The sequence below is a fragment of the Vicugna pacos genome, chromosome 4, assembly GCF_048564905.1.
Source record: "Vicugna pacos chromosome 4, VicPac4, whole genome shotgun sequence".
Lineage (NCBI taxonomy): Eukaryota > Metazoa > Chordata > Mammalia > Artiodactyla > Camelidae > Vicugna > Vicugna pacos.
In genome coordinates this window covers 63630476-63654566 of record NC_132990.1, presented here as the reverse complement: position 1 = coordinate 63654566, position 24091 = coordinate 63630476, and the positions used below count along the sequence as shown (strand labels likewise).

At 46.7% G+C, this 24091-nt stretch overlaps 1 protein-coding gene across 8 annotated transcripts in view; it reads right to left on the bottom strand.

Moving 5' to 3' along the window:
* The window catches only part of PAPPA (pappalysin 1), a 481990-nt gene that overhangs the window by 155139 nt on the left and 302760 nt on the right, over nucleotides 1-24091 (bottom strand). For all 8 annotated transcript variants that reach the window (XM_072960003.1, XM_072960000.1, XM_072960005.1 and 5 more), the window contains 4 exons: nucleotides 21510-21655; nucleotides 17036-17329; nucleotides 9596-9788; nucleotides 3068-3189 (listed from right to left, as the gene is read on the bottom strand). In XM_072960003.1, the coding sequence (XP_072816104.1) occupies nucleotides 3068-3189; nucleotides 9596-9788; nucleotides 17036-17329; nucleotides 21510-21655 (755 nt within the window). The remainder of the gene's footprint in view (nucleotides 1-3067; nucleotides 3190-9595; nucleotides 9789-17035; nucleotides 17330-21509; nucleotides 21656-24091) is intronic.

Below are 24091 nucleotides of genomic sequence, written 5' to 3'. Positions count from 1 at the left end.
TGTAGAGTTTGGCTCATGGAAAAGTTTATTTCTTCAAGAATATTAAAAGGGTCTGAGCCAAATGGATCACAGAGCCTGCAATAGGATGATCTAAAAAAAGAACAGTGTCTTTTCCTGGCCTGCATGTACTAAATTTGCATCTCCTGAAGGAAAACCCGGGTCTGCTGGGTTTCCTAGGAGGCCTGAGTCAGCTCAGGGAACCAGGGGGCTCAGCGCTTCCAGTGGAACTCTGTCCTGCATATCATGTGTTAAGAGGCTCAAGGATGTACCAGGAATAGACTCAACCAATTGACAGTTTGGTTGGATGGAGGTGTGGGAAGACATTAGGAAATTATTTCATTCATTCAAGTAGTAGAAGAAACCAAGATGATTTTAGCCAGAAAAGTCTCAGGGAAGAGTCTTGCTACACGTACCTCCCAAATAGCTCTCAATTCCATCGACTTTTCTCCATTGTCATTGCCAGTGACCTCACGTAGGCCACCATCATCCCTCTCCTGGAATCATGTAATAGCCACCTGGATGCTCCCTCTCCTCCAGTGAACTCCTCCCCCATTCTCTTTGCCACAGAGCAGCTCAGGCAATCTTTATAACAGGCACATCGGACCGTATCTCAGCCCCCTCCCAAGACACGTGGCATCCCCTCACTGCCCTCAGTATAAATCCAAACCCATCTCCAGCTGCTCATTAGACGTCTCACCCCAGTCCACACTCCCTAGGCCACACCTTTCTCTTTACACTCCAAACCCACTGAAGTTCTTCTGTTACTAAAGAGCTCTTGTTTATGGGGGTTATATCTATCAGCCGTTACCATACTGTGAATTAGAACTGAGAAACTTTAAAACACAAGAGCCCAGAGCAGGACAACACCGCATGCCACGCAGCCTCTGGAAGGTCCCACCATACGCTCAAGAGAGAATGAGAGTGACAAAGGTAAACAACGTCATAGTATTCTTGTAAAAATAACTTTGGACTTTGAGGACACACTGAAAAGCCTCAGGAACCCCGTAAGCCTCCAGCTCACACTGAGAAAACCTCTACACATGTCAAACTTCTCTCACCTTCTCAAATGTACCTTGCTCCCTGGTGTGGCGACTTTTCCTGGGGCAGGGGGCCGTGAGTCTCTGTTCAGAGTGGGGTCCCCTTCCTACCGTGCTCTGTACTTCTCACTAACATGAGCCTCCACACACCCGAGGGTCACCGCCCGCTTGCTGACCTGACTCCCCATTAGAGGGTCAGCTCTGCCTTGCCCGCGTGCCTAGCGCGGGCAGAATTGAGACCGGTGCACACACACAAGCACAGTGAGGTGGAAGAGGTGCAGCCCTTCTTCTGTAAGAACCCAGCAGGATTTCAGGAAGAACTTTCCAACAAATGGAGCCACAGGAGGAAGGCCAAGGAAATCCACAGGCTGGTGGTAGGAGAGCCTCAGGGAGGGAGGGCACAGAGGGAATTCCCGCTCTGGGTGGGAACCAGGCAACCCTTCCAAGTCTGACAGCCTGGGATTCTGCGAGGCTGAACAGAGGGTTTCTCCCAGACATCCCTCTCGCTTTACATTCCAGATGGATTTGTTTACAGTTCCCAAGTTTGACTCTCATTTTTATTTTAAGCTACTTTGGAAGATAACAGAGTACAGTGCAGTCATTTTTCTCCCTCACTTCCCTCTCTGATCCCTCTCCCTGGCTTTATTCTATCTCTGACTTTTTCTTTGTCAACCTTCTTTCTAAAAATATAAAAGAAAATGGAGGCGTTCTCGCTGAACCTCAGTGAGAAGTCAGACTCCGCTCTCTGTGCTGGACTGGTGTCCCCACCCAGAGACAGGTGGCATGAGCTGGCCTGTGTGCACAGAAGCATGAGGGACTGCCAGGGGGTTTCCAAGTGGAAGTCTCTGAGGACAAGGGAGGGCGAGAGGAGAATATGGGGTCTCCGCCAGCCTGCCTTCAGGGGCTTGACCTGAGCCCCAAAGAAAGAGACGTTGCAGAAGGAAACAGAATAGGCAATTTTCCACGAGATTCTCTAAGCTGCCTTGCTTCAGGGCCAAGTGACATTGCAAGAAAACACTGGGTGAAAGGCACTTCCTTCATTTCTATAGAAAACCTGGTGGATGTGGCAGTGAATGGTACTATTAGGGAGCACAGAGGTTACTGGCCCCCTAAGGAGGCCTGGGAGACCCTTCCTGAATAGGGAAGGTCTGGTCATGGGTGGAGCCCACAACACTGGCAATCATGAGACACTTCCTTCAAGTGTTTTGCTGATAAATGTATCTCCAAAAGGAGGTTACATGGCAGAAAACTGAGCGGAATAGTTGTGACACGTGTGGGAATGCCCTGGGTATTCCCAGAGTTAATGGAAGAAGAATCAAAGGCTAGTGATGCCTTGAGGCCACCAAATATGTGTGCTGATTCTAATGTGACCTCGTTTGTACCCACAGGCTGTCAGGGGCTCGGGGTACATAAAACACACATATACTGTGTTGTATCAGGTGTGTGGCCTTGGGCACTTACTTAGTGTCTCAGGGATTTTGTTTCTTCATATGCAAAGTGGGATAGCACACCCAGAACAGTGCAGGTGCTCAAAACACTTGTGTTGAATGAATGCATGAATACTGGCCCTGACGAAGGGGAAAGGGTACAAACTTCTAGTAATACAGTGAATAAATTCTGGAGTTTTAACATACTGCATGGTGATTATAGTTAACAATGCTGTGCTATACACTTGAGAATTGCTTAGAAAAGAGATCTTAAATGGTTTCATCAAAAAAAAAATTGTGACGTGATGGATATGTTAACTAACCTTACTGTGCTAACCACTTTGCAATACATACATGTATCAAATCATCAAGTTGAAGTTGTACACCTTCAACTTACACAGTGTTATATGTCAATTATATCGCCATGAAGCTGGGGGGGGGTAGAAGACAAAAAAAAAAAAAAGGGACTACTGACCTTGCAGGGTGATCTTAAGATCAAATAAGATAGTATGTGGAAAAGACCATTAAAATTATAAAAGTACATCTACATCAGAAGAGTTCTTTGCACACTCAACCTGCAAAAGAGCTTCCAGGCCGGCTTACCTTCTGCTTCGCGAGGACTCCAGTGTCCCGATGGGCCACAGGGCATCGGGGAGGAGGCATTGAAGGCAAACTGCACCAGGATTCTCCCCTCCAGGCAAAGGTCACATGCTGATCCCAATTCTCTAGGAGGCCAAGGAAAGAAGGAAGATGCACCGACTTAGGAACAGTTGACTGAGCTCCTGACTCCACTAAGCCAAAGGCAGAGGTTACAACACACCTGTGTTACCCCATCCTCCCCTCCCTGACTTTGCCAGAGCCTCCAGAATATGACCATAAGTGAAATTCCTCCCTACTGCCCAGCAAAGACCTTGTTCGGGCCTCAGTGGCTTCTGTTCTGGTGGTGGATACACTTCTTTCATTTTAACCAGCCCAGCATCAACAGGTCGAAGACTTACTACATGCATGAATCTTCATTTTATCAGTCATTGAAAGTTCCACTGAAAATTTGATACGTGGTTATGAGAAAGTCTTTTGTCCCATCCAATCTCAAATTGTATTCTTTTAACAGTATCTGTCAGGTACCTACCACGTGCAGGAACCATCCTGCACCCTAGGTATTAAAGAGGAAGGGGGCATGGTTCAGTTCCCTCAGCTGAAGATGACTGGGCTGAACTAGACGATGCCAAAAGAACCTTCCAGCCCAGACATTCTGAAGATGGATGAGTCACTCTTTGACTGAACAGCTGAAAGCAGTCTCCTTACCATGCCATCTAATTCACTTTAGCAGTTTTCCAAGGGGCAAGCTAACCCCTCAAGTGGACCAGCCCCAGAAGTGGAACACTACGGTGGCTCCCCCTCCCATGTAGTGTCCTATGTATCTGGATTCAATCTGCCTTTAGCCACACGGCCTCTGGGATCCTACTTGTCCTCCAGACTTGGCCTCTGTTCAGGAGGCAGTTGCCGGGAAGGGAGAAAGATAAGCCCTCTCCTTGTGTACCAGAGTGAGCCTGAAATGCTGCAAATCTGAGCAACTCTTGTAGCAAGACTGGGAAGGGAAAATTTCTAGAAATGTCCCAACCCAACCCATTATTTCTCAAAATGCAGTGCTCCTGCCAATACCTCTTTCCTAGAGGAATCGCTACTCTTTGGCTACCTGGAAGACACGATGGAGGAATCCTATCTCAAGCCTTAGGACTGTTTCTTCGCATGCAAGCTCTGCAGCCCCTGGGTTCACGTGGGGAGGCAGAATGTGCGTGTGACCATCACAGTCTGCTGGTGCTCCCCACTCACCCTCCACCCGGCTGCCAGGGAGCTCAGCCCCAAACCAAATCTGAACAGTTCACGCCCCTGCTTCTCGGCTTATACAGTGGCCAGCGTACATAGTTTAATGGGTGGATGGATAAATACCAGCCACTCTGACATGTTGCTAAGACTCATGATTAACCTAGTCTAGACTCTCAAACTGCAGATTCTGCATCCCCAGCTTTATCACTGCAAATATGAAACCAGACACATAGGTAGAAATTTCGCAAGCACACTAATATTCAGTGACAGGAGAATGATTAAATGGCCTAAGATTAATCAGCTCAGTGGAATAGTAAGCGGGTATTACAAAAATATTCACAAGAATTATTAAATTTCATGGAAAATGTGTTAGCTAAAATGTTAACTGAAAAAGTCATATTCAAAACTGTGTCTCTAGGAGCATCTCAGTGTTGTTCGAATAATCTTAACGTGACACAACATTACCCGCACCAATTTTGGGGCAGTGGAATGCAGGAAGACTCCTCCCTCCCTATTTTTGTTCCTTCTGCTTTTCTGAATTTTCTATGTATGCTCAGCATGTATGAAGCACTCCTGGACTAGCAGTAATAACAATTATACAAATATGCCTGTAGGCGGGGAATGAGGAGGAGGAGAGAGATTGCTCAGCACCGCACTGCAGGGCAGTTCCGTTACAATGACCACAACTCATGCGCTGCAACCTAGAGTCACATAATGCGCTTTATGACGACGATGAGATTAAAGACATCCTGGGATGGAATCAGGGGTTGCAGTGACCTCAATGGCAACTGGGCCTTTCCATTTCTTTAGATGCTTTGTTTTGGATGATACACATACAGTCAACATAGTCACCTGCACCTTGAGTTCTTGACACATCCTAGGTTCCCAGTAAATACTTTAAAGAGTGGACAAACCATCATCCACCCGACAGTAGATGTGCCTTGTTTACACAGCGCCCCACAAAGTGCATTCCCTCATGTTCAATCACTGAGTCACGTGTTCATTCATTATTGCATCTGTTCATTCGGCGGGCAGTCATTGGACGGCCTCTGGTTACTAGCACATGGTAAATACCAGACATTGGCCATCCAAGGGCGAGCAGTTTCAGCGTGGTACCTGTCCTCATGTAGCATGCAGATCGTGGGGGCAGCAACCCATAAACAAGTAAGCAAATAGGTATCAACTACAGATCCAGTAAGTTCTGGAAGGAAAGTGGACAGATAATGTAGGAGAGAGTAATGGGCTTTTCAAGACTGCGGTAATCACGGGAGACCTTCATGAAGGTATGGAGAGAGGGGCAGAATGACACAGAGTGGGTGTAAAGCAGTCTGGGCTCAGTCTCGAGGTATGTAAAAGACCTAAGGAGGAAAAAAGGGCTTGGTCCATAGGGGCCCTAAAAGAAACCTGTGTGGCAAGAGTCACAAATGAAGGGAAGAGCAGTAAGAGAGGCAGTTGGACAAGTAGGCAAGGGTCAGATCATGGGAGGTTCTGTAGACTACACGTAGCTTCTATGTAAAAGTAGGGAGTCGCATGATCTAATTCACATTTTAGAAAGACCAGTCTGAATGATGAATGAAGAGGAAACTGGGAAAAGAAGGCCAAAAGCAAAAGCAAAGTCAGTAACTAAAAAGCAATGGTGTGGTTCTGAGTATGGTCGGTGATGTTCCCATTTTATAGGTAAGGAGACTGAGTATAACGAGTACAAAGTAATTGTGTCAAGGTCATGGCTCAGAGAGGCACCGAGTCAACACGGGCTTTACCAAAATCAGGCTGTATCCTACGCATTGAGAGACTGCATAATACTGTGCTTCAAACCTCTGCGGTAGATCCTGAAGATAGAATCAAGATGGTCTTTACACTCTCAGAACTGGCACTCTGGAGGATTTTGCCTTGTGCTTCTAACAAGAAGTGGTGACCTCATGCTGCATTTTCAAAACTTGTTTTTACAACTTTCAGGAACATCACCCTTGACCTACTGGCAGGTTTCCATTCTTCTACCTTACTGTTGTACAAAGAAACCATAAATCCTCTGAGTTTTTAAAATCCAGGAGTTCTGCTTTCCATAACATAGCACAGACACACAGACACACACACATATACAGGCTGAAATTATGGAAGTACAAGATGCTAACACTGGAAGAGATTGTCTTTCTTACCCAGGTTCCATGAGAATCAAAGCTTAGAGCTCCAAGTCTAGCCTGTCCAATACAGCAGCCCCCATCACATGTGGCTATTTAAATTTAATTAAAATTCAGTAAATGTAGAATTCATTTCAGTTCCTCAGTTATACTCGTCACATTTCAACTGTTCCATAGCCACAGTTGGTTGGCTAATGGCTACCATATTGGACAGTGCAAGTACAGACCATTTCCATGATTGCAGACAGTCCTATTGGACAGCTCTTCTCTAAGGCATCTACTGTATATAGTGAACTAGCCTCTCTCCTATGCACCTAGAATGGTACCAATTATATACCATCCTTAAGAGAATTGAGCAAATAGTTACTCAAGTCATTTTCTGTGTTCTAAGATTTGGAAAAGGAACCTAGTTGAGAAAGGCTAGGTTCCCTTTAGCTTACAGATCAGAAAACTGAGGCTGAAGAGGAAGAGGAAATGGATGAGGCTGCAAGGATCTCAGACCCAGGTCTCTTGGTTCCCAGTCCAGTGTTCTTTCCAATACACCACAGTCCATTGTTCAGAAAACTGAAACCATCTAGTCAACATATGTTTGCAAGACAGATAAAAATAAAGGAGTTAAAAAAGCCCAGGGTGGCCTTGAATTATTTATTCAGTTGCCCATGTGTTCGGACACAGGTTGTGGGAGTATCTGAGTATGTTTTTTTAAGGAAAACCCTTGTATTCTCTTAGACCACAGATGTGAGGAACAGCAGGAGGACATGAGGATGGCCAGGGGCGAGAGGTTGGCATTGATGGATGTAGTGGAAAACACCGGAGACTTTGCAGGGAAAGAGAATTTTCAAGTAGCTCAACAGCTCTGGACAACTTTGTACAAGATGGGAGCTACTATTTCCTGAACATAGAGTATGTGCGCTAGGCACATCACAGAAATCATCTTGTTGAATTCCCCAGAAAAGCCAAGTGAAGCGGGCACAGTTAGCACCTTTTATGGAAGAAGACTCAGAGGGTCAGAGAGGATCAGAGAGGTGAGATGACTTGCCCAGGGTCCCATAGGCTGGGAGTGGTGAAACTGAGAAGGGAACACAGACAACCCAACATCAAAGCTTGTGCATTTCATACTAAGCCAATTTCCAGTGTGAACTCTGTGCCTGGGAGAGCGATAGTTCATTTCATTACAACAATTTATTGAACTTGGTGACCTACTTCCTTTAGCCATAGACTATGGTCTACCTAGCTGTTAACCCTAATTACACGTTTCTAAAATGTCAGTTTTAATTTAACATATGATAACTCTGTTATGAAATCTTAGAATGAACAGAATAGCTATTGTATGAGCCTCAAGCACCTCCTGACTATAGGTTATTAAAAACATATTGATCGAAGCTGAGGGCTCTGTATAATAGAGACATATCTCATTACACAACAATTAACCCTCCAATGGGTTTCCAACAATCAGATGGTATTTATTTAATGGACAATAACTGCTTTATGAAATGCAAATTGAATACATACACAGGAACCTTCATTTACAAAACTTCCATTTTTAAGTGGAATCAAGGCCAAGGCTTGACCAAAAGTCTGATACTCCTCATTGCCACAGAAAAAATAAATAAATCTATGGGCTGCTGGAAAGGCTGCTCTGAAGTGTCACATGAGGTTTCCCAAACCCAGCTCCGAGCCCCAGTGAGGACGGCTGGGGCAGAGGAAGGCGGGTGTCTACAGAGGGCCTACGGAGTGCATTTCTTTTGACATTCACCCAGCTGTCAAAGGAAGGTCCTAGATTCAGGCACTGATAGCAGTGTGGAAAACTGGAGCCCAAATTTAGTGTGGTGCCATGATCTAATATAGTTTTTGCACACGTACGCACACTTCTGCTTGTAAATGAGAGCTCCCCACCACTTTCCGTGGCCTTGTTGAGAGGAGGGGTAACACCTCTTCCATAATTCGAGTTTTGGAAGGACTTAATGAAAGACAGGAGAGCCTGGGATAAGACACTGCAAGGTGTGAGTTGAAGCCCAGCCCTACCACCTTCCATGGGCTCTTGGTCAAATCTCTTCGCCTCTTTGAGCTCCAATCCCTGCCTCACCTGGCAAATGAAGAAGCTGGTCCTTTTATAAAATTACCAGAAAGATGAAATGAGACTCTGTCTGCAAAGCATTTAGTGCAGAATTGGGTGCAGGGTAAGCACTTGATAAACACGGGCAACCACAACCATAGAATAATATTCATTATGTGCTGGTTATTATTTCCACCATCATTAATGTTGTACCATCGTTACCAGATAAGACATCCCCAAGAAGGGCTGGGGGAAGGGGGCAATATACTAATCCGCCCGAAATCATAGCCAAGTTCCATCCAAAATAGATGTCAACATCTTAGCATGTTCTCATAACCCTTTACAACTCCCTAAAGCCTCAGCTCCTTAGGGGCTCCCAATGCTGAAAGGCACCGCAGGAAACCGCTTGATTCGGGTCTGCACCTTCCAGCCACTGAGGCATCATTAGACCCACTTTTCAGCAGCGGAAAATAAGACTGGGAGGGAAAGTGATTCACTGCTAGTAAGTGATAGACCCGGGAGCTGAAATGAGGTGTCTTGAGCCTCAGTTTATCATCCCCTGATCTTCTAAACATTCTACCTTCAGTTCTATAAAGCAACACTAGGCACAGGCAAAGATTCTAATTATACAAATATATATGTACATGCATATAATGCACACATATGTACAAGCTCATGTGTAAGGCATCCTTCATATATAACATGCATATGAAGGTGTTTGCCCATATGAAGGTGTTTGCCCATTAACCAGAGGCAATTTCAACTCTCGCGTTCATGGAGGTGAGGCCAGTACCTCCATCCCAGGGGAGGTTATGGCAAGAGAGGTTTCAATGTTTTTAATAATGAAGCCAAACATTCACTCACTTAAAATATGCACCATTACTTGCTGATTTCTATTAGTAATCACTCATTCCCTGACCCCTCAACTCTACAACACGCCCATGTGGACCAGTCGCCATACTAAATGTTGCAGGCACTCATTAAATAAGATCAAGAACCAAAAACACACTGAAATCCCTCTTCCGAGGCTGCTTCCCTTCCAAGTCTGCCTCTTCTGGCAGGAGAGAGAGAGAGAGAGAGAAGGATCGACACTTCATAGGCCATACTCACCTTTCAAAGAAGTGGCCATCGATGGGTGGGAACCACTCCAGCGTCACGGAGTCGGTCGTGTGGCCCATGATCTGGGGGGCGAGGGCGACAGGCGCCGGCTTCCTGGAGGGCTGCCAGCTCTGGTACACCAGGTCCAGGTAACAGTGCATTCTGGCGACTTGATTGGGCGTGAAGGAGTCCGTGCAGTCGTCATCTACAAGTGGGCAGAGGGAAAGATAAGAATCTCACTGCACGGGCGGGCAGGCGAGAGAATGATGACGTCTCCTGGTGGCCGGAGAGCCAGCACCCTGGCTCTTGCCAACTCAGAGCTGGCCTCTTCCAGTGCTCAAGAGTTAATGGTCTGTGAACAAATTAGTGCAGTCATCACTTCTGGAGACAGGTGAGAGGGAACAGGAGAAGGGGAGGGTGGATGGAACTGAAAAGGCATGTCTGAGCCTGGAGAGGGAGCGGCCCAGAGGTCATGGCTAAGGACAAGGGCAAGACAAGGTGCTTTCATGGGTCCCCAAGCCACCGGTCAGCAAGTCACCCTTACCCCTTCCCTCCCTCCCCTCTCATTTAGTACCTCTCATTCCTTCACTCATTTTGTTCACTCACTCACTCATTTGCTCACTCCTTTACAAGCTCACTTGTTCCTTCGCTCATGCCCTCAGGTTTGTTCAACCGCTAATTCTGCTATTTACTGATGCAGAGATATTTTCCTTCCAACAAACCTTCTGAGCATCAATTACATATTCTCTGCTCTGAGCCAAGGGTCATGGAAACACAAAATATTCTTGTGCTGAGGAGCTACCAGTCAAGTTATAGGGTTAAGGCCAGTTTATTGTATGGGTCAAGGTGGTTACAAGGCTGCTCGAGTCTGCGACGCTGACCACTGATGGAGAGGAGACAGCACACTGGGGGAGTCCGGTAAACCCACGAGGCTTCTGAAGGAGGAGGTACTTGAGGTCCACTAGGCTGCATGGCTAAGACTGGGAAAGAAAGTGGAGGGGCTGCGGGAGAGGGGGTTCAGGCCCGCAGAGGCGTGGTGTCCTACGTAGTGAGCACAGGCCAGAGCATCATGCAGGGTCAGACGTGGTCCAGGCTCAGTGTCCATGGCGGGGATACAGGACAGTGACACCTTCTGCGTGTGGTGCTGTCACTGGGACATTTACTGTGTGCCCAGTACCAGCCAGGCATGGTGTACTGTGCTGCGGACACACAGAACTCTCCTACTATTCTGGAGAAAATACTATTTCTCCATTTTACAGAGGAGGACACTGAAGCTGAGAGAGGTCAAGCTACTTTTTAGAGATGACAGAGCTGGGGGGCAGATCTGAGATTCGAACCCAGGCAGTCTTGACTCCAAGGCCACGTTTTGAATCAATATGAGAACTTCTTTCTGAGTGCACAGGAGAAAAAATTGTGGGCAAAGTATCCTGCAGGTGCTTGATAAATGGGAGTTGAGTCTGAGCCTGTGGGGGAAGGCGGGCTGGAATACAATCTCTTAATGTCTTTCGATCTAACGACCTTCAATCTACTCTCTCCCTTCGAGGATGCGGAATGAAGGCCATGACCCAAGACTCGCCCCTCAAAGAAGATGTTTGCCTCCCGTCCCTCCCTCCAGCAGCGTCATTCAGCTGCCCCAGGGGCAGAGCGAGGCACTGTTTTGGCTTGGTTTCCAAAAACACCACTTCCCAGAGGTGTCTGCCTGGTCAGGGTTTCCGCAGCTGGACCCCAGACGGAGGAGCACAGGGCTCGCCAGATCTTAAAATAAACCCGCCACTGGGAATCCTGCAGCATAAACTCACTCCCCTTCATCAAACAAACAGAAAATAAGTTTGGGCAGGTGCTGGGCAGTTGGACATGACCTTGAGAATCCAGATTGGGGAATGGACAGGGGTGCGAGGAGGCTGTGCACAGAAGCTGCCCCTGGTCCCCTTCACAATTTCTGACAGTCTCTTTCCAGCACCCTGGGGAGGTCTTCCATACGTTTGGAGGAAGCAGAAGAGCCCGCTGTCCCGTAGCAAACACTGTGACCAGAGCGACCAAATGTCTCTGAAGCCCATGTGTAACTCCCTGCATACCAAACATCCTACGCGACCCCACTGCCTGAGGAATAGCGTCCGAAGGTACTCAAATGCTTAAGAAGAACTGGATGGTCGGGGACGTTCTCCTTTGTGACCCTGAACTTTGTACTTCATCCCGAAAACTTTGGAAAAGTCACTGAATAGGTTAGAGGAAGGCAGAGGGCATGACGGCTAAGCTAAGGAAGTTAGGGGCTATATACATAGACTCATGCATGAGGAATTTGGAGTCAACCGGGCAAGTGATTTTATGCCCATGGTGCCTCAGCTTCCCCGGCCGTGAAGTGGAGATGATGATGATGATAACCAGATTGCTGATGTCAGAACGCCGCTGAGGGTTACACAAAGTGCAACACCAAGAGCGCTGCTAAATGCTCAGTAAATGCTCACTGCCTCGTGACTCAGAGTAAGTGCATGTGTGCGTCTGTGTGTGCGCACTAACGTGTCTGGAGTGTTGGAAAACTGGAAGCAGGTAAAAAAAAGAATGTAAAATATTCATTCTCCTTGATCTAGCAACATCACATTTAGGAATTCAATCGATAGATATTCATGAACAAGCATGAGGAAAAATATATGTACAAGGATGTCTTTCGAAGCATCAATATAGTGAAAGTATTAGAAATAACGCATCCGTCTATTAATTGGGGGATAACTGTGTACTTTAAGGCAAACGCATAGAATAGAATTCTAATCAGTCATTTCGAAAAGGAAGCAGCTTTAAAGCTCACATCCCTCATGTATAAACTGGGCACATTTAAATGCACCCCACCACACAAGAGTAGTGGTGAGGAGTCAATGAACTGGAGCTCATAAAGCACTTATCAAGATAAATGGAGAAGAAAAATGGCATTTTTTTTCCCTCTCTATATTCTGATTTGTTTGCTTTTCTTCTCCCAAAGAAATAGCAGTTTCCTTTTCTAACTTAAAAATTAGCCATTCCCATGTCTGTCAATAAAAACGTTTAAAAAATGGATAGGAGACGGAACCTGGTAGGAGAACAAAACTGTGTCTGAACTTTAAAAGCTTAAGTCGGAAAACGCCCCTCCCAGGGAAGCACACCCAGAGACTGAGCCGCTGGCGGGATCTTGGGTGAGGCACCGGAGGGCTTCTGTTTATCACACTTTGCCTCGATTAGCTAATGCCTCCGGGCAGCCCCTCTGGGCTTCCTGCCGCCACACGCTTCCCCTCCTGACATCCGTGGCCACCTGATCCTGGGCTCTAGGACCAGCTGACCCATCTTACTCTTCTGTCTCCAAGCAGAAAGGACACTGGGGATTTCAGTATTCCAGGAGCCTGCACCAGTCCCCACAGGGTGGATACAGTGCCCTGAGTTGGCTAACTACACTCTGTTCTCAAGAACACATTTCCACCTGTGGCTGGAAGGCCACAGAGCATGGAGGCGGCTCAGGGCCTGAACTCAGGACCTCCACCCCCCATGGAACCTCGGACACAAAGCTGACCCCGGAAGCCTCACTTCCACCCACTGTGAAGTACGGAATCACAATGTTACCTGCCTCCCACAGCGGATGAAAGCATTTCACAAGCTAACCCATCTCCAGTGCATGAATAACTGAGCTGCCCTTGGTAAAAGTCCCTGTCTTTCTGTTGTTTTAAAAATAATGATCATGATAATAATAGTGACAGTAATAAATGGTTATATTCACTGCAGAACATTTGGAGTGTGCCAAGAATGTTACAAAGAAATAAACATTACCCTCAACATTACTGAGAGAGAATACAATTAACATGTAGTATGTAAGTATGTGTGGATGGATGTGAATATCTATGGTGAATTTCTGTAATTCCTATCATCACAAAAATATCATATATACACTTGTGATGATACAGGACATTATGTGCCAGGTCCCATACTATACATTAGCCTCTGGGCTGTTTTCACATTAAATAGTTAACAAATAATCCTACTAATTATCATTTATTGAGCACTCATGAGGTACCAAGGGCAGTGCTAATTCCCTCCCCTGTATGATCTCACCTACCATCATGCAAGGTACATGTGATTATCCTTCGAGTATCGATGAAGTAACAGAGAAAAGTGACTTGCCCAAGGTCAAAGCACGCAGAGGATTCAAGCTGGTCCCCACACTCCAAACTTCATGCACTGAGCCACCATGCTACTCTGTTGCTCTCCGTTTGTGCCCCTCCACCGTCTACTATGTCATCCTCAGTGACCACATAATGTCCTGTCACATGGGTGCCTTGAGATTCACTTCAGCAATCCACTCTCTTCAGACTTGCAGGAAGTTCCTGATTTTTCACATACAAGCATTTTCCCCCACTCTGCCTGGCAGGCAGTAAATGCCCGATTAGTATTTGGAGAATTGCTAAAAACATTCTTAGGAGTAAATCTTTAAACTCAGCCACTGAGACGTCTTTCCCTTAGGATGTATTCCTTCAAGGCGGGCTGCTGGGTCAAGCCTACGTGCCTATTAGAAGGGACGCACAGAGTGATGGCGGCAAGACACTTGCCCCCGTAGGCTGGGGCAGGCCTGGTTTACACACTCTTCAGGAGGCCGGGACCGGAGCGTCCTCCTGGTGGGCTCCCCGTGGCCGAGTCTCTTCAGGAAGTAGAATCTGAGCTGCCGCCTCTCCGCCTGCCCGGGGAGCATCCAACAGCCCAATGTGACCACACGTGCCCGGTGCTCCAGGAGGCCCCCCCATCACCTGCCTGGTGTCTGCTTATCTGAGTGCCTGGGACTGTCCCAAACTTCCCCAGCGTCAGGAATAGAGCCAAACAATTATTGCTTAACACACAGGCGCCGCAGTAGAAGGCCTGCCTTGTTTTTTTGCTGTGTGGCCCTGGAAGAGTTACTGAAGCTCTCTAAGCCACACTTCCTCCATCTATAAAATGGGCGCGGCAGTAACAGCACTTACCTCCTCGGGTTACTCTGAGGATTCAGTGAGACAAGTCTAGGAGGTGTTTCCCCCAGAGTCCGGCACGTCCTAGGCATTCAACAATTACTGCAGTCCTGCCTCCAGCCACGTTCAATTCATTAAAAGCTGCGTAAGACTCACAGTTCGGTTCCTCGGTCTCACTCGCCGCGTTTCAAGGGCTCAGTGGCCACAAGTGGCTAATGGCTACCCTACTGGGCGGCAGAGACGCAGAACACGTCCACCTTTGCAGGAAGTCGGAGCGCCCAGGACGGAAGGCGCTCGAAGCAGCTGACCCGGCAAGGCCCCGCCCCCTTGCCTTGATTGCAGACCCCTGTGCATCTCTCTCCCAGCCCTGAGAACCTGATCCTGCTCTGCATTTTGAATTTCATCCAGCTGCTTTTGTCACCTCATCTATCAGAGATCCTAAGGAAAACAAACATTTCAAAGCTCGTGGTCGCCTTGAATATGCTTTTGTGGGTGTAAGTTTGTTATCGTAGCTCAGTGAATTAGTTCTGCTGTTAATGGGTCACTGAGCTGAGGGGTTCCTTTAAAAAAACAATGGTAAATCAATCACCCTTTAGCTCTGTACAAAGGGGAACAACAACAACAAAAAAGATTTAGTTTATGGGGGTCTGGTAGCTAGTGGCAGCTCCTGGCCCCTAAGAGGCCGGCAAACTTCCAAACTCATGTTATTGTTTATTTTCCATGTGCGTCGAGCTGGCCAAGGAAAGGTGCTATAGAAATGGAATGTAAGCGGGGCTCTGTGAGGGGACAGGGCACCGGATGTGGGATGTAGGCTTGGCTGGGGGTGGGAGCCCAGTGGGAATCTGCTTTTGAGGAAATACCCAGCACTCAGGTCTTTTTTAGGGACCTAAATCTAAGCGCTATTTACAGTGCCAAGGGTGGGTATGGACCTTACCTTTCAAGAGACCTCAGGTGTAAGTTGTATGAACCTTAAATGGGAGAGGCGCCAGAGGTCATCAGCCCATATGGGAAATCAGGAAGATCCTTTGGTGATCATCCAGTTTACTGGGTTTCAGGAGGGAAAGCCTCTCTCCCAATGCAACTGAGGCAAAACCCCACCAGAAATGGAAAACGGTTGGGGGAGCTCCCCTGGTTAAAGCAGAGATGGAAGCCTGGAGTCCCACTCACACAGCCCCCCAGGGCAGCCCCCCGCAGCATCTCTGTGGGGGAGAGTGTGAAATCCACCCAAATGGCTCAATATCCCCATCAACCGTCAGCTGGGTCTCATTTGATGAGCAGCACAAGAGTAAAAGGAAAAAAAATACTTGAGTCTGATGCTTATAACCTGGGGCCAATGACTTGTTTTGTCCTCTGTGAAATGCGCATAGTTCCTACCCCATAGGTTTGCTGTGAGAATTAAATAACATGTTGTATATTAAAGTTCTTTATGAACAACAAACTTTACACAAGTAGAAATACTGTTATTGATAAGAATCAATTTTATATACCTGTTACTGGAGAACTGATTCATTTTCTTCCCTCCCTGCTCTGCCCCCTCCTTTCCTCCCTCCTTTTCTTCCTAATGAGCATTTATTAAGCATCACGCCCTGTGCCAGGTGCTGAGGATACAGTGATGTATTAGAGGCAATCCCTGCCTTCACAGAACTCGCTTGTCTTCGTGGGGGGAAGAGACACCTGAATTGAATATTGTGATAGAATTTGATGGTGGGCAACCACGTGCAATTTTGTAGATAGTGCGTTATTCAAGCCTTACTGGCTTTAAAGGGCCAGTAGTGAGGGCTGTGACTGCCCTATGGAAGGGATATCTTGTTCTAATTTGCCAAAGATGTGATAAGGGCTAGAGTGGCCTTGATATATGCTCAAAGGAAGCATAGAGCATCCTAGAACCCAAAGAATGAGTCCTTAACACTGTTACTATTGGTATAAAAAAGAGTTTTGAAAGGATATATGCAGTTAGGGAAAAAAAAAACATATCTCATGTAACAATTACATATTTGCAAAACCAAAAGCATGCTATTGTTTTTTTCTGTAGTAAAACAGTAAAGGAGCATGTGAGAGTTTTGCGTTTCAAAAAAAAAAAAGTTTCAATCACCACCAGCTTAGAAAAATATAGCTGCAAAATGAGAAGGAAACTTGGGAGATCAATTCCAAAGATTCCATTTTCTTAAGAAAAGTGGGACCCAGAGAGGGGATGTGACGGACCCAAAGGCATTAGGTGACCTTGCAGCAGAGCAAGGACTTCTCCCCAGGTTTCCTGCCTTTCAGTCCTGGTCAGCTTCCTAAAGTGCCTTTCTGAGGAGCTCCGAGAGGCCACGTCTTCCTTATACCCCTGAGGTTCTCACGGAAGGAATATTACCCAGATTATTTGGAATGAGGAATTGCTGGGATGAAGAAATCTTAGAAAAGGCAAGCAGCTCGCTCAAGGGTGCTCTGAGCCAGGACTGGAGGCCACGTCTGACATCCAGCCCCGAGCACCCTGTAGAGAGCGGGGCCTTACCTGCGTAGCTCATGAAGTTGTTGAAAGGAGTGTTGAAGAAGCTATTAAAGCCGCAGGTGTCGTTCCCTGGCCCCGGGTCGCCACAGAACTTGTGTTTTGGGGCTGGGTTGGTGTCGCTGCAGAGGTCTCCAGTCTCAAAGGAGGGCTCTGTCTCCATGCAGGGGTCACTGCAAGACTGGATTTCCGAGATGCCTCGGAAGATGTGGTAGAGGCCCAGGCTGTGCCCAATCTCGTGGATCATGGTGTGGGTGTGCCCAGGAGTGCCGTAGAAAGAGGGATTCAAAACGATGCCACCTGCAAGGGGAGAACCACAGCGTCAGGCAAACGGGGCACCCTGCTTCCTGATGGAGGAACCCCCAAACCAATCCAGGGTAAACGTGGGTGCTGCCCAGAGTAACCACAGGCTTCTCCACCTTGTGACAACCCTACTGCTGAGAGCTGTTATGACTTGAGATGAATCACTGATTGAGTAGGAAGGCATCTCAGAAGTCATTTTCTGCAGTCCATTCGTGATTCCACTGAAAACACCAGTGCCTAAGAAGTGCGTCAACACACCCAAGGTGATTTCAAACTCCTTGAAGCAGTGGCATGACTCGAATTCGAGGTCTGTGATTTCTGGGCTGGTAGGCATTTCTGCTGCAACTTCTTAGGAAAGAAGGCACGGCCTGGTTCACAAACATTCCACACACGTCTGTTTAAACGAATCCCTCGTGGCCAGGCACCTTGGTTCTGGCTCTCATTTTGCCTTCACTAATTCTGTGAAGTTGAGCAAGTCAACCGCCATCCTTGAATCCGTTCCTGCAGCTCTGTATACCCGATGACAGTATGTATTCATGCAGGCCAGCGCCATGGCGTGCTCGCCTTTGCAACACTGGTCACAGCAGCCAACGTTTCTTGAGCATCTGCTATGTATCCTCAGGCCCTCTGCTTAAGTGTTTCATGTGTATAATCACACCTGATCATCTCGCAACTCAATGAGAGGAGCACGGACTGACAGAGAGTTCAAGTAACTGGCCCATGATCAAGTGGGAAACTGGCATCTGAACCCAAGATCCTCGGGTTCCAAAGCCAGGGCGTTTAATCTGAGTTCTGCTGCTAATGCTGACCACAGGGCCCAGAGTATGGCATCTTATTAAATGTAAGTTGAATATGTGCTGAACGCCAACCCAATTAAAGGAGTTTTGTGAGGTCTAACCAGTCACGGGTAAGCAGCCAGCCCAGCACCTGACACACAGCAAGCGCCTCACTTGCTGTCTGATCACTCGCTGCTCCAAGTGCGTCTCTAGAACAAGCAGCACCAGCATCGCTGGGAGGGTGATTAGACGCTCGGAACCTCAGGCCCCACCCCAGACTTACAGAATCAGAATGAGGAGTTAAACAAGAGCCCAGGTGCCTCGCCTGTATGTTCCAGTTTGAGAAGCAATAATCTACCCCACGTGTCTTAAAAGATTGAGTGTGGCTTAATTGGGGCAGATGGATGGACCAGATCTCAGTAAAATCAATGGATAAGCATGGTTCTCTGTTCGTTCATTTTTAGGCCTTGGAGAAATACATATAGGCTAGCAGAGAGATATTTCAACTGTAAAATCCAAATGTGTTTAAGGGAAAGTTAAGATTCAAGTCTGAGCAACCTGCAAGCAGTGACTCTAAGTGCAGAGTAGCATCTTACAAACGAATGACGGGAAGGCAGGGTCTTATTGATTTGTACTGACGAGCCTGGAGCAGGCGTAGGGGCAGTTTTATCTCAGGCTGAACTGCAGGGAGGGTGAGCTTGCTTACTCATGGGGCTCACGGAGTCTATTAATTCTGCACTGCTCAGAGCCTTCCAGCACAAAGATAAAGATGTATGAGAGGGTGTGTGGGGGTGTGCGTGTACGCGTGTGTGTGTGAGAGCAGGGGCAGGCAGAGGCAGGGAGGACGAGAAATTGAGACAGGAAATCTCTCTCAATTATTTTCTGTCAATCATAATATGAAACATAATCCCCTTCCCACCCAAGGCTTTTTCCAGGGACCATGGTGTAACAGCAGGAAAAGAGGGTGAAAAAAATATATATATATGGTTCTAACAAATTGGGTTTGGGCCTTCTGCAGAGGAATTGTTTATTATCAACACGTCTCAGGATGGGGAGGTGGAGGCCAACCTGAGTTAGCCTGGCATAGGTTGCAATCTTCATTGTATTTCACACTGGCTGTGTGATCTTGGGAAAGTGACTCTGCGTCTCTGGTGAGCTCTAAAACAAACAGCTACTATAATGCCAATGATTCTCTGTCTCTTTATGAAGCTTTAACACGGAGGTAAATGGGAGAGGGGGCAGGACCCCACAGGTTTTTCCCTGGATCATGGCAGCATGGTCGACTTAACGTCCAGGCGGGCTCTGTTTGCTTTACCTCATCCCCTCCCTCCCAGCTCTCCCCTTTTCACAGAACAACAGCACAGAGCTTGAGCCCTGTTTCACTGCTTCTCTTAAAAGGTGAAATAGCTTGAGGCTGACATCATCCTGAAATACTATAACATGCTATGGATTTATAGCCTTCTGTATTCCTGGTCCTGAGCCAGTCCCTGAAATTCGCGGAATTGTCAGGAGTATTTTTCTCCAGCGTTAGAAGCCCGCTGCTCAACCCTTCTAAGACTCTGATCACGACCCTTTTGGTGGATTTTTCCAAGAGGACAGAATTTTCAGCACGGAGAAGGGTCCTTGGAGGCCACCTGCTTTAACCTATTCATTTAAAATGGGAAGAAACTGAGACCTGAAGAAGGAAAGAGACTTGCCTAAGGCCATCCCGCTGGGTTAAGTCACAGCTGAGAACAACCATGTATTCTGGCCTGGGGCCGGCAAGATCCCCGGACTTCATGAAGGCACGCCATATGAGCTAATCAGCTTCAGCTTGCCTAAGCTGCACATTCTCTCCTGCCCAGCCCCTGTCTGCCTGGGTCTGCCTGTCTGCCCGTCTGTCTACCCACCCAACATCTGTCTCAGGGTTTCTCAACAACAGCACCATCGATATTTTGGGCTGGATAACTCTTTATTGTGGTTATTGTCAGAGGTCTGGCAGCATCTCTGGCTTCTACCCACTAGATGCCAGTAGCTTCACCCCAATTGTAAAATCCAAAAATGTCTCTAGATATTGCCAAATGTCTCCTAGGGGAAAAAATCCTCCCCTCCACCAAGAATCACTAGATATTTATTTCTGTATCTATCTCTACTTACACAACCACAAAGATGCATGTGCTCACACACACACACACACACACACACACATTAGTTTCACTCTTTAAAAGGACTAGGGAAAGAGAGTGGTCTAGAGAACTAAGTCTAGAGTTTGACTCAGCACAGCTTTATTGTTTGAAGTTGCCATGTCCTTCATCTCCAAGATCCTGTGGATTTAAAACTGCTACTGGACTCTGGCTGTACTACTGGGGTACTAGACAGGCCTGAGGAAAGATCCAGCAACATCTCTCTGCTAAGCCCTACCATTGTCAGGAAGGTACTCCCTGAGTCATCAGTATTCATTAGTGTAAACAGTAGGAACATTCTATAAAGGCGACATAGCTAAATAAACTGCAGTGCTCTCACTCAATGGAATATTATGTGGCCATTAAAAATCTCATCTTTAGAGAAATGGACATAATCCAGAGAGATGCTTTCTCTTGTGATGTTAAGTGGGAAGAAAAAAAAACAAGTTGGATGGGAAGTAATTATATGAAAACTGTTGCAACATGGAAAAATGTAGACAGCATAATATTAAGTGAAAAGAGAACAGAAAATTGCATCTATGCTATGATTTCAAATGTGTGCAAGTTAAAGAATGCATGTCTACGTATAGACACGTACTGGAAGAAAGCATGGAAAAGTTAAAATTACAGAACAACAATGTTTGCTTACAGGGCCTGGTTCAGAAATCATTGTCATTTCTGACTTTTGGTGATTAGTTTACATAAACATATGTCTTGTTTATGGATACACATAATTTGAATTTAAGAAGGGTTCCTGGTGGTGGTGGTGGTGGTGGTGGTGGGTGGAACACGGAGGAACAAGGAGTTCTAACGAACTCTCTCTTGCCTCTTTGGTGTCTCTCAAGCCAACCCATAACCGGCTGGGCCAGGCTCATGGGCTGAGAGGCAGGGGCAATACGGAGAAAGCCATCAGTGAACAGAGTTGGAAACTTAAATTCCAATTGTGGTTCTGCCGCTGATTTGTGTATGCCCTTGGGCAAGCCCCATTCCTTCTCTGGATCTTAGTTTCCCCACTAGTAGAACAGGATTAATAATATTAATATTTTTGTCAGAGCACTGCCTGATGGTTGAAAGATAAGGAAAGCTAAGGAGTTTTGAAAAATTAAAAAGTAATGAGTAAGTAGATTGCTCACCATCACCACCACAACCATCACCACCACCACCATCACCACCACCATCACTACTAAATGTATTCCTGTGTTAATCTAATATCTTCCTGAAGAAGTTTCTAATTCTCACCTAAGTGCATTAGGGCCTCCTTGTCCCACGGCCAAGTTGCTACTCCCGCCAATTCCTCCTCCGAAGAGTTTGCAAAGAAGATATTGAGGTGTGTTGATCCATCCAATCTAAGAATGTTCTTCAGCTCATTAACATCCAAGTATGCTCTGTAAGAGAAAAAGAACCTTGGCTGTCATCACCATCAAATAACAGGTACTCCTACATTAATTGAGTCACTGTGTGCCAGGCACTTTGCAAAACACTTTATAAACATCACCTCATTGACTCCCCCAATAGTAAGGGAGATGATCCCATTTTACAGATTAAAAAAAAAATTAAATCCATTAAAAAAAAAAGTCCTTGTGATTTTGAGACACTTGAAGGTTGCTCAGCTTAGAACAACAGCAGGGTTCAGTTTAGAACCTAGATTAATCTCAAGTCAACATCTGTGCCCCTGAGGACCCTGCTGTATTGACTGATGACAGAGCAACATAATGTGGATATAGATCAGGAACAGGCTATGAAAGAGGTAACGTGTATTCTAGTCTTGGCTTCTTCTCTATTTCATTCATTCACTGTGGACCTCAGACCATACATTTGGCAAATACAGAGCTACACTAGGAGGCCTGTTTTGAATCTCTATTCCAATCTTGCAAGGAGACATTATTACTCTGTTCGCAAGATAAGCAACGTGTGGTCCAAAGTGATGAAACAGGTTGCCCAACGTTGCAAAACTGGGTTTCAAGGCCAATTCCGTCTAGCTTAGAAACTTACTCTCTTTTCACTGAGGTGTTATCTGACTCCCATAGATGATTCTGCAGCCTGTAAGCCTCCGTTTCTTTGTCCATAAGATAAAGATGAAGGGATATTGTATTTGGGGCAGCTGCCATTGTATCTAGGGTACAGACTGACCTATTGGAAAAGTGAATTAACTCCCCATGCTACAATCATAAACTCTTAAATACACTGAACAAGTATACTTTGGAAAGAGAAAGAAAGGGTCTTTGCAAAGAGACTGGCATATCCCAGGTGCTCAATAAATGCGAACTCTTCCCTTGTGGTGTACAACTCTCCCATCAGACTAGTCACAGGCATGTTATTCAGTGGGTCATTTTCTAAACAGGGAGAGGTATCCGGCTCCCCTCTCATGCTTCTTCAGTCCCCATTTTATGTCTGTCATCATGTAGATTAAGGATCCTTATGAACAGGTGATACTCATTTCCGGAGTAAAGTTGGAAATGAATCAATGAATAAAAACATACATAAACAAGCAAGCAGGCAGCCTGCTGTCGTAGGTGAGATCAAGCCTATGAGTAATGATATTTAATGTCTGCTGGGCCCTTCTATGTGGTCCGACTTCGTGTGGGTTATCTTCTTTAATCTTCTTAGTAACACTGAGGTAGGTGGTATTATTATCCCCATTTTCCAGAGGAGGAGAAAGAGGCTTACAGAACCTTCACACCTTGCTCAGGTCACACAGCTCGTTGGAAGGGCTTCCCTTTCCTGTAATGCTGCCTCTCCAGGGGCGCTGGCACAGAGCCTGGCCGGTAAAACACGAATGGCGCTGCCCTTCTCTTTCCCTCCTGGAGTCATAGAAGAACCTCCCCGTGTGTGAAAGAGTGAAGTCTGAGATCCCCAGCATGGCCTACAAGAAAGACCCTGTCTGCCCCTTTAGCCTCATCTCTCTCCGAGGCAGAATGAGAATTCACAGTAAATTTCCCACTGTGTGTCATCAGCAACCCCCACAATGCACTAACCTCAGTGCGTTTACTCGTGCTGCTCCCTCTGCCAGAGACTCTGCTCCCCATTTTGTTCTCTGATGAACAAATCCAAAGTCTGTTCTGGTACCACTCCTTCAGGAAGACCTCCCTGACTCCCATCTCCCGGGTACCGCCTTGACCGTCTCTGTACTTATCCACCTCCTTTTCGCAAACACTCTTGCAACCCTCCAAACGATCACATCACCTGTCTGTAGCTACCACTGTGTGTGGCTCTCTGGGGCCAGGGAACGTGCGTAGCTCATCTCTGTCTACCCAGGTCCCAGCACAGGGCTTGACACTGGGCAAGCCCTCCATAAATGCTGATGGAGCCGAATTTACAATGGGAAAGAGAAAAGTTAAATATTTAGGTCCCAGCCTCAGCTTCAGCACTTCCTTCCTAGGAGGCCTCAGTTTCCTTACCGACACACTGAGATCAGTGAGCATCACAGAGCATCTCCATGGGTCACAACCTACACCTCCACTCAGACAGGAACAGGATGTGTCTCCGACTGACAGTGCCCTCCTGGACACCCACGTTATCGAGAGCCCATGATTAGTCATGTGACCATAATTTCTCCGGCTTTTCAAAGCAAGGTGAACATGATTTGGAGAGCTGGAGATACAGGCAGGTCCTAGAGACATCACATCCATGTCCAGGTGCAGCCAGACACTGATTCCGAGGACAGCCACAGAAGCGGAGATATTACCCAGAAATCTGGCTGCTGTGCCTTCTCTGCCCCGAGATCCCACCTTTAGCTTCCTGGACTAGAAGGCTCTTAATGAGTTGGAACAATCAGAGTAGGAATGAGGAAGGAAAAAGGCAAGCATTTAGGAAGCACTTGC